The sequence below is a fragment of the Salmo trutta genome, chromosome 37 (genome assembly GCF_901001165.1).
Source record: "Salmo trutta chromosome 37, fSalTru1.1, whole genome shotgun sequence".
Taxonomy (NCBI): Eukaryota; Metazoa; Chordata; class Actinopteri; order Salmoniformes; family Salmonidae; genus Salmo; species Salmo trutta.
Window position 1 is genome coordinate 32,098,961 of NC_042993.1, and position 16,731 is coordinate 32,115,691.

General features: G+C 44.9%; 1 protein-coding gene across 7 annotated transcripts in view; it reads left to right on the forward strand.

The window, feature by feature from the left end:
* LOC115177381 (clathrin coat assembly protein AP180) overlaps positions 1–16,731 on the forward strand; it is a 63,173-nt gene that overhangs the window by 14,030 nt on the left and 32,412 nt on the right. For all 7 annotated transcript variants that reach the window (XM_029738100.1, XM_029738099.1, XM_029738102.1 and 4 more), the window contains 4 exons: positions 9,700–9,842; positions 11,743–11,818; positions 12,045–12,147; positions 16,361–16,454. In XM_029738100.1, coding sequence (XP_029593960.1) covers positions 9,700–9,842; positions 11,743–11,818; positions 12,045–12,147; positions 16,361–16,454 — 416 coding nt within the window. The remainder of the gene's footprint in view (positions 1–9,699; positions 9,843–11,742; positions 11,819–12,044; positions 12,148–16,360; positions 16,455–16,731) is intronic.

Sequence of the window (16,731 nt, forward strand, 5' to 3'; positions counted from 1 at the left end):
GGCAAGAAGAATGTTAGTGACCAGACGCAAGCCTCCACATAACCTCAGCATAACACAATGGCTACAAAACTTCCTTGACGTTCTTTCCCTAGAGCTCTCCAATGCCAAGGAAACAACATCAGATACATTCAATAGAGTAGTCGAAAATGTAGAATTGTTTGAATTTATCAATTGTATTTTGAATGTCGGTATAGAGTATCGATGCATGCGGGCTGATTCTATTCATGTGTGCCTTGGTCCCACAATTTGTTTTCAAACATAAGATGAGTTACCCATTATGTTTTGTTTTATGCATAGATATGTCCCCAACATGAGCTCATGGGGGGAGAGAGGGAGGTGGGGAGGGGGAGTGAGGAGGGAGGGGGAAATAGGAATGGGTGGAACCTACTAAGAGGGGTGGGGGAGATGGGACAGACAAGACAAATAATATATATATTTTTTAAAATGTTTTTCATTTTTAAAAAATATGTACTTGTGATTTGAACCCCTCACAAGATCTAACAACATTATGAATTTAATAACTTTCGCATCCAGCAGATTTTCCACTCAGACTTCAATAATTGAGAGAAAAAAAGGAAGTAGACAAAAAGTAGGATTTTTATAGAACAACATTAGTTCTTCTCAAATGAATGGGGAATGTTCTTTTAACTCTTTTATTTCAACTCTTGAGCAAAATGGGAATCCTACTGTTTTATTGTTTATTTATAACTAGTTGCGATGCCGTCCTCCCAAGTCTTGTTCATTAAGGCTTCCCCGTCGGCTAGAGGAGGACTGGAAATTGATATTCATTCAGAATATGTTCTTGGCTGATTGATGTACACCAAAGCACACTTAATGTTAAGGCCTTTCCCAATCCTATGTGTTATCTTGTGATGGACCAGTTTGTCTGGATGTAGAGTGGTGCCATATAAAAAGCTGAAAGGTCTCTCAGGTCTTTTTCATTTGAAGACTCTGTGCACTGGTATGTTTCCATGGTGATTTTGTGAGTGTGATATCATCAAGCACCAGGCCTGTGAGCTTTCCATGCTGACCCATAAGAGAGAGAGGGAGAGAGGCTCTCTCTCCCTACCCTCCTTACCCCACCCCTATTCGTTCTCTCCCAGTAGAGAGTTAAATGATGCAGTGCTAGTAGTGTGCTGCAGTGAGGAGAGAGAGAGAGAGCCTCCAACCTCTCTCAGGTGTCCAACCCTCACTGGACAAGGGCTTTCACTATACATAATACAGTAGTAGTGTAATAGGACACCAGTGTAGTAGCTGAACTAGGTCACCTGGGTCGTGTTCAGTAGGGTACTCCGTAGCAAAACATTTTCTAATGGAAAGCAACATTTTGCATTTAAAATCTCCCTATTTCAAAACGTTTTCTCTCTTGAGAACATGACTCTGAACAGAAATGGGTCTTCCTCCTGCCAGACAACACAGTAGACTGTAATGGTCCGTCTGTCAGGATTCCTCAGAGCACACCTTCACACCTAGAAGATGGTGTAGACGTCCTTGTAACCAGCTTCACACCACAGCTGACATTGAAAGCCTTGAAAAGAGTGAGATGTCAGGTTAGCTATCATCTTAGCAGGGGATTGGAGAAACACCTGTGTGAAAGATCCATGTGTTACTTATTTTAGAACTGTGATCATTACAGCTGAGCAGCAAGGAGGTGCTTTAACATCTTTCAACACTCTTGATGGTGGCTCGACAGGGCCTGCTTGTGTCTTCAGTGCAGGCTCCAGCAATCTTAGAGCTGTTACACTGCTTGTGCGAATGCCAAGTACGTTCTCCTGCCAAGTTCTCATTGTGTGGAAGGAGATAGAGAACACAACTGTATGGGGACGCTATGGATTAAGAAGCCCAGCTGTGTGTGTCTATGCCACTCATGGCTGTAATGAACACATTGGGAGACAGAGAGCTGGTTTCAAGCGTAGGGCGCAGTAGGTGTTTATTTGTAATGGACCACAGGAGGAGGCAGGTAGCTGGGTCCAGGGGCAGGCAGAAGGTCATACACAGGGGGTCCAAAAAGGCAACAATACAGGCAAGGAAAAGGCTAGTAATGTCAACCGGGAGATCAGGCAATAGGTTGATAACAGGGAATCCAATAGGCTAAAGTACAGGCAGGGAATAGGCAAAAGGCGTCGTTAGTGAGGCATGCAAAAACTATCATACACGGGAGGATTAAATTATGGGAAAAACAGAATATAGAAGTGTGTCACAAAACAAACAATACCTCACAATGATGAACTTCAAAGGTTAAGGCCCTAGTAAGAGGATGAGAAGGACAGCCTTAGCCTGAGCCCAGAGGGAGGTAGTGCACTGGCAGGATTTGTATCACTGCTAAATTAGATGGTTCAGAAGGAGGAGACCTCCCACCCTGCTGCTCAGAAGAACCACCATCTTTATCCAATGCGGTTGAAACAATATGGCTCCCATCCTCTTGCCCTGCTACAACAGCTGTTTGAGGAGTGTACATGAGTCAAGAGCAGGGCTGTGGACACACACGCACGCACGTACACACACACCAACATACACAACAACACACACACGCAGTCAATATTCATGATTATATCTTCTATCATGACATACCAACAGGCATTTGTAGCAGAATACCCATCTGTGTGTGTGTGTATATGATGTTAATTATCACCAGCACTGTTAATTATCACCTGCACTGCCTAAATCTAAATCAACAGTCATTCCAATTAACAGGTTTTATGTAGTAGTAGGGGTTGGATGGCACAGAGGAGGAGGTGAGAGGTGGCAGCACATATGTAACCCACCACCTATGATTCAGTCCTATGTAGCAACATTTGAAATTGTGTTTTTTTACATTGGATAAAATTAGAGAGTCAGAAATAGAAAATAGTATATCATACACTGCAGTTGAGGAACAATAGGAAATGTATTCGGCTTTGAAAGTTAATAAACTTGTAATGCCATTATTGAGAAAATGGACCTTAAATGTTTTGGTACACCTACTGGAGAGCTCTTCTTTGTCTACAACCATTCAGCATTGTTCACACCATCTTAAACCTTAGCCCCACCCATCTCTTTAAGGATTCGCATGTGAGGCCATGTGCTAAACAGAGTGAGTAAGGTAGTGTAGTAAACAACCAAGTATTTCAAGACTAAAAGTAGTAGCAAAAAGTAGTAGTACAAATACACTTTATCTAGTCCTTGGCCAATATCCTAATCTAACTTTGGTGCAGGTCATGTTGTGCTTCACATTACCATCTCTGGTAAACACACACTATATCAAATAAAATCTAAGTTCATTTGTCACATGGAGAGGATGTAAAAGATGTAAACGGTACAGTGAAATGGTTACTTGTATAGTGGAGTCTTTTGTTTAGACATGTAGCTAGCTAAACAATGAACCATAATCCCATGCACCATGAATTAATCTGCATGTAGCTAAAGCTAATCAACTACCTAACCAATTAGGCCATAACTAGCAATGCAAATGGCTTTCTGAGATATGATTAATATTACTACACAGATCATAGACATAACGTTAGCTAGCTAACTAGCTAACAGTATGCTTTAACTTGCAATGAAAACGATAATATCTGAAAATGTAGCTAGACTCTTACCTGTATACATGGATGAGTGCTTCCCCCTCTCTGCCATGGTTGCCTTTAGTTTGAAGATGTTATCCAGAGACATGTTTTATACAACAGCCTTCTGTGTTATCTGTTCGACTCCCTCTGCATTTGCAATCATCTCTCTGCTTCCACCGGGCATTCCACTGATTTCTGTCAACTTCTTCCGTGACAGCAACACCGTTGATCACCGTTTCTTCCCCACCACTGTCATCAGAAGACTCTACAATGTTTGGTTCAATTAAAATGTTTTTACCTAAATCAGGGATTTCCCCATCGTCTGTGTCACGGGTGTCGTAGGGATTGGACCAAACGTGTAAACTCATCTTCTCATTTTATTAAAGAAGGAAAACAAAAGAAACACGTATACAAAAAAACAACAAACGCCACTAAACAGTCCCGTCAGGTGCACGAACACAAAACAGGAAACAACCACCCACAAACACAAGCTGAAAAACCTCTACTAAATAGGACCTCCAATCAGAGGCAACAAGAAACAGCTGCCTCCAATTGAAGGTCAAACAAAAAACCTAAACATAGAAATAGAAAAACTAGACACTGACATAGAAATATACTAACATAGAACATATACCCATACCCCCGAAACACATAAAACAAACACCCCCTGCCACGCCCTGACCAAACTACAATAACAAACAACCTCTTTTACTGGTTAGGACGTGACAGTCTGATTCATTTTCAGAGTCAGAGAGAGTCAGCATGGCACGATCATCCTCCAAAAAGTAGTCCATTATAACCTAAAAACTGTATTAGTCTGCTGAGCTAAAGACTGTGCTAGCCCGCTGAGCTTCAATAATTTAGGGACGCTTGTGTTTCCTGTTTATACACCCTGGAGCCTCACCGCTTTGCTCCCAGGGGCACTGCTACAAGCACCCAGGAGGAAACCCGGGGCAGGGCAGCCCCATGGGGATTGAGAAAGGGGAGGGGGAGGGAGAGAGCGCAGAAATTGACGGGACTGATTTAGACCTATCGGGATTGAAGGGATATTAGGGCATGTAGTAAGTGGGAGTAGGCAGAGTGTCCGATGCTTAGGGACAGAGAGTAGACTGAGTTTAGGGTGCTTAGCAGTAAGGGTAGGCTGAATGTAGTGTGCTTAGGAAGAGGGTGGTTGAGTGTAGAATGCTAAAGGGGTTGGGGTAGGATGAATGTAGGGTGCTTAGGGAGAGGTGGTAGGCTGAATGTATGGTCCCTATGGTGCTTAGGGAGTGAGGGTAGTAGGGTAAGTGTTGGATAGTAGGATGTACAGAATGAGATAGTGTACGTGATTCACAGTGGTACACACAAGGGATTAAAATCAGAGTGCTCTGGAAGTGACAGTGACACATTTATTCCTCAAATGTGTGTCTCTCTTTCCCCAATGTCCCTCTCCTCTCGTTGTCTGCTCTGGATTTTGCTGGTTCTCTCTTGGCTGATATGCTTGCAATCGGCTGGCCAGCGGGGGTTCTGCTCAGGGAAGAGGTCTATAAATAACATGGGCCTTTCATGGTCCATTCATGTGCAGTGGAACATGATCTTACTGTGCATGCCTCCATCAGATACTAGACCACTCCCAGAAACAGGACATTTGACATGCTTTGGTTTAATGGTTTAGTTTTCTGGTGTATCTGACACCAATCAATATGGACATACTGAAGAGAGGCCATGGCATATATTGAAATCATTATTTTTTCGAATCCGTTTGTATTGTTCATTTGATTGCATGTTATACATTTGGTGATACACTTTGTTATGCATTGTATGTGAAATGGGGTAGATTGGGACATGAAAAATCAGGTAAACTTGTGTTTCTGTGTAGCCTGGCACTACTATGTTATGTCTATTACTGTTGCAGTGAAAATATACCTGTAACATGTTCTGCAAAGGTATTTTACTGCAACCTTGATGCCAGGCAAAACTATGAGAGATTTCTAGTTGCCAAGGAAACAGTCTTGGCTCATCCCCATTTGTACTCTAAACCCGTTGATAAAAAAGGATTAATTTCCTCATTTCCATTTCCTGTGTGAGTGAGTGTGCACATGCATGTGTGCCTATGTGTGTGTGCGTGCGCGTGCATGTGCTTATGTGTGTGACTTTGTGTGTCCCTTTTGTGTCCTGTGGCACCAGTATCACTTTCAGCTATTGATGAATGAAATGGGCCTGTTCGATTCAGTTTGGACGTATGGCAGGGTGTTGTGGTGTGGTTTTCACTGGCATGATGTCAACGACATGATATCGGTCAATAGATCACACACACACATGCGCAGGTGTGCACACGCACGCACGCACACACACACACACACACACACACACACACACACACACACACACACACACACACACACACACACACACACACACACACACACACACACACACACACATGGCTCTACAGTAAAAGCTGTGTCAATGAGAGCTCATTGGATCAGTAGCGGGCGCCATGTCTGTGTTTAACCTTCGTCTGAACCCGTGCTTAGAGTAAGCAACCTCAATGTAAGTTCCAGTCACACTGTGACACTACACCTGCTTCAAAGATGAATAAGTGATGAAAACACAACGTGAGCAGCAGTATGGCAGTGTGATGATGATGATACTGTCACCGTGTGGTGTTGGATGCTCTCTGTCTGGTCATGCATACTAACAGCAGAGTGTGTGTGATTGCGATTTCCCAGTCCACGCCGTGGCTAATTGACTGCCGTACTGAGCCCCGGTGTAAGCCATAGATGCATTTGAGGTAGAGTAGTAGTATCTTTGACGCTGACAGGTTTCCCTGCCTACTCCTCCCCCTTCCTGCCTTTGTTTCCAGTACAACAAGAGGATGAGATTATGTCAGACCCATGATGTTCCTCTTCTGCTCGCTCTGCTGCACGATGACGCCTCAGGTGGTGGGGCTTTATAAATAGAGCAGAGGAGCTATGTGTAGTATGTGTACTGTGTTTGTGTACGTTTAGTAGTAGAGATGCATTTCCATACGCTTGTGCGATGAACAACCTTGCCTAAATCAATCCTGAAAACACATACGTTTTAGCTCAGTGGGCTAACACTGTCTTTCTGTGCGCTAGTCAGTTAGTAACACATGTCTGTGTGTTTGATAATGTGTGTGTGTGCGTGTGTGTATGTCTGTGTGTGTGCGAGGTACATACTAGCTGAACTATGTGCGTGTATCTGAGTATGTGTTGTCCCTCTGCTGCATTATGATGGTGCCATTGAGTCGTGTCTGGTGCAGTGGGGAGGTGGGGATGTGACTGTTACAGTAATCACTGCCAAGGCCGCTCCTATTACTGCCTCCACTTTCCTAACTGGCACTGCAACTACTGCAGCCGCCGCTCTTTCTCTATGGCTCCCTACTGATAACATACTGCTCTGGTTGCTTCTTCCAAGGCTTATAATCCCATTTATGGCTTTTTATGATATTATCTCAAGAGCTCAGTGCCCACCCAGTGAATAGAACACCCTTGACACTGACTGTTCCTCCTCATTTCAATATGACTAGGCTATTTCAACTAGGCAATTATACTGGATCCATGACAGGAATCTTTAGAATCCCTCCTCCTTCACGTGTTGGCTCCAGTAGTGTCACAGGGTGGTGATTCACCCTGTCTGTCTCATGCAAGTACACTACATGCAAGTAGTCCCTATTAACTAGGGCAGTGTTACTGCCGTTACCAACGGTGCTGCTGCTATGACAACATTGTCTACGTGCATGCATTACTGTGTGTGCATATTCATGTGTTTGTATTTGTGTAGCGTGAGTAGCTACTGTACATCCCTTGTGGGTCTAAGCTACATGTATGGGACTTTGTGAATAGGGGATATTTGTGCGCGCACACACACACACACACACACACACACACTCTATATCTCTCTCTCTCTATCTCATCTCTCTCAGTATGAATAATGGAGAGAGGGGGACAGTGTGCCGGGACAGTGAGTCAGGGCTGCCGTGTGCTGGGGTTCCCGACTGCTCAGCATCCCAATCCGAATAGCTCAGCCCCGAGTCACGTTTCTCCTCAACTCTAATCCACCCTTTCTCTCTCTCTACGCTCTCTTCCTCCTCTTTCTCTCTCTCTCTCCATCTGCTCTCTCCATTCACTCTCTATCTCTTTGCTCTCTCTCTCTCTGCTCTTTCTCTTTTCTTCCTCTCTCTCCATTCTCTTCTCTCTCCAAATGTTATTTAAATGATCTCTTTCTACCTTCCTCTCTCTCCCTCTCTATTTCCCTCACTCCCTCTCCCATGTCGATGCATCTCTGGGAATGTATTATTGTGACCACTCTGGCTGTTATGTTGATCCTGCTGACCACAGTGGATGTCTAGGTGAGAAAAAACAAGACTTCAACGTAGTCTATCTCTGGACTGTTGCACTCTGATATGTTGCTCTGGGAACAGCACGTGTTACTTCCTGTGCCCAGATAATCCAGAGGAAGCAGCAGGATTGGTCTAACAAGGCAATGAGATTAGCTACAATGATTAGAACAAAGGTCAGGTAATTAACGGTGCTGGATTTCTTATCAGTGTAATGATGCATGGGGGACCCTGTCTGCTTGCTATTCAACTTTATCCTATCCAACCTGCACGTCGTGGGCCTTAATTTATGGTGGTTTGGTGAATGCCTTGGCTCAGCAGGGTAGCAGATTTGAGGCACCCGGGAGACTCAGCTTTGAACCACAATTGGCCACTGGCTTGGTTTGGGTCTCTGTGAGGAGTCGAGTTGAAGTCACCATTGGTTAGCCCCCAGACATTATGCGTAGCCTTTGGCCCAGAGGTTTCTGTTTGTTGGTGTATAGATAATCTGAATCTGTATTTTAACTTGGCCATTGTGTGTTTGTCCATGTCTATGTGTGTATGACTCAGTGTGTGTATTTTGAGAGAGAATGAAAGAGTGAGGGAGAGAGAAACAGAGGAGGTGGAGTACAGGCTGCTGGCTCATCAATACACACACAAGAGGCCCCCTACCTCACTGGAGGGGACATCCACACCAATCAGCCCTTGTGTAACCTTTATTTAACTAGGCAAGTCAGTTAAGAACAAATTCTTATTTACAATGACAGCTTACCAGGGAAGAGTGGGCTAACTGCCTTGTTCAGGGGCAGAATGACAGATTTTTACCTTGTCAGCTCAGGGATTCGATCCAGCAACCTTTTGGTTACTGACCCAACGCTGTAACCACTAGGCTACCTGCCGCCCCAAAATGATGATAGCATGATGCTAAAAGGTTGAAGGAGACATCATACTGTAACATGTCGGTGACAGAACCCTGACCTTCAGAGCATCCCTCTCCTCTTTATTCATCCGTCTATCACTACCTCCCTCCTTCTCTCTATTACTCCAAACTCATCTGCAATATCTCATATATTAGGCATTTATATGTGTCATTTATATGAGGAATTTGACTGAAAACTACCAAGCACGACAGGAATCCATCCTATCCCACCACAGTAAATAGATTTTCTCTGAGCATATGTTGGCTGATTTGTGTTGGTGAGGGGGAGGCAGAACAGCTTGAAATTTCCCACCCTGTCTGTCTGCTCAGATGGCACCACCGCTCTCTCTGGCTCTCTTTCTCTCTGTCTCTAGCTCTGCCCTGAGTGATGCCTTTCTCTCACAATTGTAGGGAAATTCCACTCTCTTCTCTCTTCTCCTCACTCTGTACCTGTATCAGTGTAACCTGGGTGATGAAAGGACACTATTGACAATAGGATGCTCTGTCTGTCTGTCTGTCTGTCTGTCTGTCTGTCTGTCTGTCTGTCTGTCTGTCTGTCTGTCTGTCTGTCTGTCTGTCTGTCTGTCTGTCTGTCTGTCTGTCTGTCTGTCTGTCTCTTCAGGACCAATGTAACTATTTCCAGGAAGCAGAAGATCTGGTTTAAAGCGATAGGGCCGGTGGGAAATAAATTGTCAAAATGACATAGATTACACTCAATGTAAAGTACTTGGAGAGTTTGTAACCTATTTGTACAGTTTGTAACCTGTCTGTAGTGTGTAACCGATCATTGCCGCTGTTCGCTCAGACCTGATCGAGGTACAAATTGACCAAGCCTGGTTATGTATGGGATTGTACATTACATGTATGGGAAAAGGTAATTAAACACTACATTTCTCTTCATTATTCTCCCTCAGACCTGATTGAGGCCACCAAGGAGTCCAATGTGAACATCCCACAGATGGCGGACACGTTGTTTGAGAGGGCCACCAATGCCAGCTGGGTGGTGGTGTTCAAGGCCCTGATCACTACGCATCACATGATGGTTGCTGGCAATGAGGTGAGTGAAAGCCAGCACCACCACTACTGATCCTATGGGAGGGCCTGTAGTTAAAAGGGCTGGGATGTGATTGGCTCTTGTTTATATCATTTGGTTGTATTGGACATGCTGAGTTTTTCGTTTTCAGTTGGCCAACCCTCCTCCTGGATACACTGAGTGTACAAAACATTAGGAACATCTTCCTAATATTGAGTTGCACCCCCTTTTGCCCTCAGAACAGCCTCAATTCATTCGAGGCATAAACTTTACAAGGTCTCTAAAGCATTCCACAGCGATGCTGGCCCATCTTGACTTGCTTCTTCACAGTTGTGTCAAGTTGGCTGGGGGTCGATCTCTAGTCCGAATAGCTCATTCCGTCTCATCCCACAGATGCTCAATTGGAATGAGATCTGTTGACGGGGCAGGCCAATGCAGTAAGCTGAATTCATTGTCCTGTTTGTGGAACCATTCCTGGAAACTCCTAGCCTTGTGGCATTCGGCATTATCCTGCTGGAAAAAAATGATTTGCAGATATCAAAAATCTCCAATTGAAGTGGATTTAACAGGTGACATCAATAAGGGATCATAGCTTTCACCTGGATTCACCTGGTCAGTCTTGGAAAGAGCAGGTGTTCAGTCAGCCATTTAGATATTCAGTAATTTCATCATTCATCCTGACCTCCATTGTTATGTCACTGCTGTCAACAAGGGGTAACAGAGTCAGATAAACAGATGTTCTGTTTACTGTCTGTTTAGCCTGTCCAGTCTGTCTATGGCCACACTGAAACAATGGATGGAGGAGAGGGAGGGAGGGAGAGATCTCTTCATTCATATGCCCCTCCCCCCACCATTATTAATCTCATCACAGTGTGTGCATGTATGTGCGTGCATCTGTGTTTGTGCATGTTTGTGTGTGTGGGTGTGTATTTGACTGGCCAGTAGAGACAGATGTGTGGGGTTTAGCGCGACATCTGGAGTATGTTTGTTGGTATGAGACTGTACTACAGTATCACAAAAATATATGTTTTACACCAGATAGGTGCAGTGAAATGTGTCGCTTTATAGGGTCAGACATAGTAGTACAGCACCCCCAGAGAAAATTAGGGTTAAGTGCCTTGACCAACAGCACCTCAACAGATTTTTCACACAGTCAGCTTGCGTATTTGAACTAGGAACCTTTCGGTTGCTAATCAAATGCTCTAACCACTAGGCTACCTGCCGCCCTAGAGAGCATCTCTCATTTATTTCACTTCATTAAACTGGGCTTAGACTTCTGGATTAACAGTGTAAACGAAAACCCAGGTGTGTATGTGTGTGTGCGTGCACATATCATGTGTATAGGTGTGTGTGTGCAGAGTATGCTTTTCTTGTCATGTGTCACAATTCCTCCATACAAAGCCTATTTGTCATTCATGTATTACTGTTTAGTGGGTGATACATTCTGTATTTCAACAGAACCATTCTCACCCTCCCACTCAGGCACTGTTTTCTTTGATGTTGGCTTTCTGTAATCAATTAAGCTGCAGCATGATCATATCACACTTTTCACATGAATTCCAGTTCCTCTTCAACACAGTTATGTGTTTGCAATATGAAACAGCTCCTCTGAAATTACACATCTCATCCATTTCCTTTTGGGACTCATTCGATCCTTTGAAGATAATGATCTTTAAAGGCTGTTATGTGTTTGTGTGTGAGCGTGTTTTAATATGTGTATGTGTTTTAATACCTGTCAAAATGTCTGGTTCTTTAGCATAACAGACTCAATCATTTGCTGAGCTGGTTTGTTGTTTTAGTGTATTGATCCAGTCTCCTCCTCTGACTGGTGTGTATTATCTCTCTCTCTCTCTCTCTCTCTCTCTCTCTCTCTCTCTCTCTCTCTCTCTCTCTCTCTCTCTCTCTCTCTCTCTCTCTCTCTCAGAGGTTCCTCCAGTTCCTTGCCTCCAGGAACACCCTCTTCAACCTCAGTAACTTCCTGGACAAAACTGGCTCCCATGGTGAGTTAACGCTTGCTCTGGCAGCTCCTCCCCTCCCTGCGTTTACCAAACAACCCGCTCTGACGTCGAGTCAAGCTGTCACCCGGGGTGACCACTGTGAAAACTGTGTTAATATGAGCTCCCACGGCCATGTAAACTGGTTTCTCTGGTGATGGAAATGGTCCTCTGTGAGGTGTCGTTGCTATGGAGACGTGGGGGTGACATTGGCCTGTTGTTCCTCCCCCAGGCTACGACATGTCCACGTTTATTAGACGCTACAGCCGGTACCTCAACGAGAAGGCGTTCGCCTACAGACAGATGTCCTTCGACTTTGGCAGAGTGAAGAAGGGGTATGCTGTCTCTCAATAACTCTGTGTATCCTCGCCATCAGGGCTGCTTACATTTTATACATTTCATTTCAACCTCTTCTCTTTATGGGTTTTTGAAAAAGATGATCAAGCTTCAATCAGAGCAAAACACACAGTCTAGCTGCAATATACAAGATAATGTTTTGACCCCTCACCCTCCCACCCCCTCAGAATCATATATACTGAACAAAAATATAAACGCAAGATGTAAAGTGTTGGTCCCATGTTTCATGAGGTGAAATAAAATATCCCAGAAATTTTACATACACACAAAAAGCTTATTTCTTGTAAGTTTTGTTCACAAATTTGTTTACATCCCTGTTAGTCAGCATTTCTCCTTTGCCAAAATAATCCATCCACCTGACAGGTGTGGCATATCAAGAAGCTGATTAAACAGAATGATCCTTACACAGGTGCACCTTGTGCTGGGGGGCAATAAAAGTGCCACTCTAAAGTGTGAAGTTTTGTCACACAACACAATGCCACAGATGTCTCAAGTTTTGAGGGAGTGTGCAATTGGCATGCTGACTGCAGGAATGCCCAACAGAGCTGTCGCCAGAGAACTGAATGTTAATTTCTCTACCATAAGCTGCCTCCAACGTCGTTTTAGAGAATTTGGCAGTACGTCCAACCGGCCTCACAACCGCAGACCACGTGTAACAAGTCCAGCCCAGGACCTCCACATCCGGCTTCTTCACCTGTGGGATCATCTGAGGCCATCTACCCGGACAGCTGATGAAACTGAGGAGTAGTTCTGTCTGTAATAAAGCCCTTTTGTTGGGAAAAACTCATTCTGATTGTCTGGGCCTGGCTCCCCAGTGGGTGGGCCTTGCTCTCAAGTGCCCTCCCATGCCCACCCATGGCTGCACCCCTGCCCAGTCATGTGAAATCCATAGATTAGGGCCTAATTAATTTATTTCAATTGAGTGATTTCCTCATATGAACTGTAACTCAGTAAAATCGTTGAAATTGTTGCGTGTTGCGTTTCTATTTTAGTTCAGTATAAAAACATAGAAATAGATTTATATTATATTTCTCATAGAGACAACACTTGACAGAATCACAGCCACCTGACCTGTCTGTCAGTCTCAGAGGTCAGTAGGTGGGAGTGATTCGTCTTAAAGCCAGGGTTGCATCAAAGACAGAACAGTAAGAAAATAGGCTAAACTGCTTCTCCAATAGAAATTCCTGATCACATTTCAAATCAAATCAAATGTATTTATATAGCCCTTACATCAGCTGATATCTCAAAGTGCTGTACAGAAACCCAGCCTAAAACCCCAAACAGCAAGCAATGCAGGTGTAGAAGCACGGTGGCTAGGAAAAACTCCCTAGAAAGGCCAGAACCTAGGAAGAAACCTAGAGAGGAACCAGGCTATGAGGGGTAGCCAGTCCTCTTCTGGCTGTGCCGGGTGGAGATTATAACAGAACATGGGCGCCAACCCATACAGGAAGACGTCGTCAGTGTCTCAACCCACTCAAGTGATGCACCCCTGCTAGGGACGGCATGGAAGAGCACCAGTAAGCCAGTGACTCAGCCCCTGTAATGGGGTTAGAGGCAGAGAATCCCAGTGGAGAGAGGGGAACCGGCCAGGCAGAGACAGCAAGGGCGGTTTGTTGCTCCAGTGCCTTTCCGTTCACCTTCACACTCCTGGGCCAGACATTTGTAGGCGATATCATGGCAACGTTGGCTAGCATGCTCTAATGGTTGTCTCGTGACGAACAGCGCATGTGCAGGCCGTCAAATCAAAGGTATTCCTTCGATATAAAGTTGTTGTTTTTTTGAAAATGAAAACGTGTCAGTTAATCACTTTCACAAGGTTGGAGTAATAACATGTTGGCTTGAATCCAGGTTGTGCCTTTAGTTTTCCCGAAAATGTACAATTAAGAAAGAGTTTTTCCCTTTTCTCATTGATTTCTCAAACCCCAAACATTAGTCTGGTCTGTTTGGTCTGTTTCACAAGCCTTCCTGGAAGTATCGCACTGTTGTGCCTCTGGGTTTAGAAACTCTGTGATTGCACTGTGGATGAGGGCAGAGTGAGTGGGCTGTCCATGCCTGTGCCTGTACAGAAACAGACAGATGAATATAGACTACACAGTCTGAATACAGACAGTGAGCTATTACTTAGGCTCCTGTCCAGACTGTTGCGTTTTGGTGGCAGGCACAAGGTCCCACAGCACAGTCTGTGCCAGCCATGCGGCAGACAGACAGAACAGCCAGGTATGCAGATAGAGCTCTGACCAAGTGTCTCATGTCAGGTGTCATTTTCTAAAGTAGCTAGGAAGCTGGATCCATCTAAAGCTGTTGCTGTGTTAGTGTTGCATCGCAAGGCCTTGGCCTTGGCAGATCTCTAGTAATAATTTTACATTTACATTTACGTCATTTAGCAGACGCTCTTATCCAGAGCGACTTACAAATTGGTGCATTCACCTTATGATATCCAGTGGAACAACCACTTTACAATAGTACATCTATATCTTTTTTTTGGGGGGGGGGGGGGGGTCAGAAGGATTACTATATCCTATCCCAGGTATTCCTTAAAGAGGTGGGGGTTCAGGTGTCTACGGAAGGTGGTGATTGACTCCGCTGTCCTGGCGTCGAGGGAGCTTGTTCCACCATTGGGGTGCCAGAGCAGCGAACAGTTTTGACTGGGCTGAGCGGGAACTGTGCTTCCGCAGAGGTAGGGGGGCCAGCAGGCCAGAGGTGGATGAACGCAGTGCCCTTGTTTGGGTGTAGGGCCTGATCAGAGCCTGAAGGTACGGAGGTGCCGTTCCCCTCACAGCTCCGTAGGCAAGCATCATGGTCTTGTAGCAGATGCGAGCTTCAACTGGAAGCCAGTGGAGTGTGCGGAGGAGTGGGGTGACGTGAGAGAACTTGGGAAGGTTGAACACCAGACGGGCTGTGGCGTTCTGGATGAGTTGTAGGGGTTTAATGGCACAGGCAGGGAGCCCCGCCAACAGGGAGTTGCAGTAATCCAGACGGGAGATGACAAGTGCCTGGATTAGGACCTGCTCCGCTTCCTGTGTAAGGCAGGGTCGTACTCTGCGAATGTTGTATAGCATGAACCTACAGGATCAGGTCACTGCCTTGATGTTAGCGGAGAACGACAGGGTGTTTTCCAGGGTCACACCGAGGCTCTTAGCACTCTGGGAGGAGGACACAATGGAGTTGTCCACCGTGATGGCGAAATCATGGAAAGGGCAGTCCTTCCCCGGGAGGAAGAGCAGCTCCGTCTTGCCGAGGTTCAGCTTGAGGTGGTGATCCGTCATCCACACTGATATGTCTGCCAGACATGCAGAGATGCGATTCGCCACCTGGTTATCAGAAGGGGGAAAGGAGAATATTAATTGTGTGTCGTCTGCGTAGCAATGATAGGAGAGACCATGTGAGGATATGACAGAGCCAAGTGACTTGGTGTATAGCGAGAATAGGAGAGGGCCTAGAACTGAGCCCTGGGGGACACCAGTGGTGAGAGCAAGTGGCATTTATAATATAATTATAAATGCCACTTAGCAGAAGCCTTCATGCAATGCCACTAACAATAAGTCTTTAGTATGTGCATGTGATCCATGCAATAATTGAATATTACTTGCCATTTAGCAGACATTTATCCAAAGCAACTTATTGTCATGCATCCATATGGGTGTTCCTGGGAATCAAACCCATAATCCCAGTGTTACACACACCATGCTCTACCAACTGAGCCATACAGGACCACAGGACACTCCCTTTGTGTCGCTAGCACCACAGGATCACACCTATCTACAGTACTTCCCTATAGATTCGCTGTCCCAGAGGTCGAAATGTTATTTATCCCAATGTAGAGAGTATTAAGTTGTTTCCTCTCATCTCATATCGCTGGAAAAAGAAATGGCAGCACATTATTGTATGCGCCACAATGTTTTTAATGGATCTTAAACCGATGTATTCGTCAATAGACCTTCATTATGGTTTAACTCATCATACTGTATCAAGAAAGATTTTAGTATTGATCCGCTAATGGGAAATTTGACTACACCAGATAATACAAACAAGTACCAATTGCTCCTCTGTCTGTCTGTCTGTCTGTCTGTCTGTCTGTCTGTCTGTCTGTCTGTCTGTCTGTCTGTCTGTCTGTCTGTCTGTCTGTCTGTCTGTCTGTCTGTCTGTCTGTCTGTCTGTCTGTCTGTCTGTCTGTCTGTCTGTCTGTCTCAGAGCTGAGGGGGTGATGAGGACGATGCCCGTAGAGAAACTGTTGAAAGGAATGCCCACTCTGCAGAGCCAGATCGATGCCCTGCTGGAGTTTGACGTGAGTATTATGATGATGATGATGAGAAGGATATTTGTATCCGTTAGGAAGTGCATTTTTGTTTTTGCCTTAGCACTAGACACCTGATACAATTCATCAAAGCTTGATGATGAGTTCATCATTTGAATCAGCTGTGCAGTGCTACTGCAGGGCAAAAACAAAAATGTGCACCTCTTTGGGTCCCCAGGACTAGGATACAAAATACACTGCCATAGGAAATTCTCTCTGTCATATAGCATGCCAGTATACCTACAGTACCAGTCAAAAGTTTGGACAC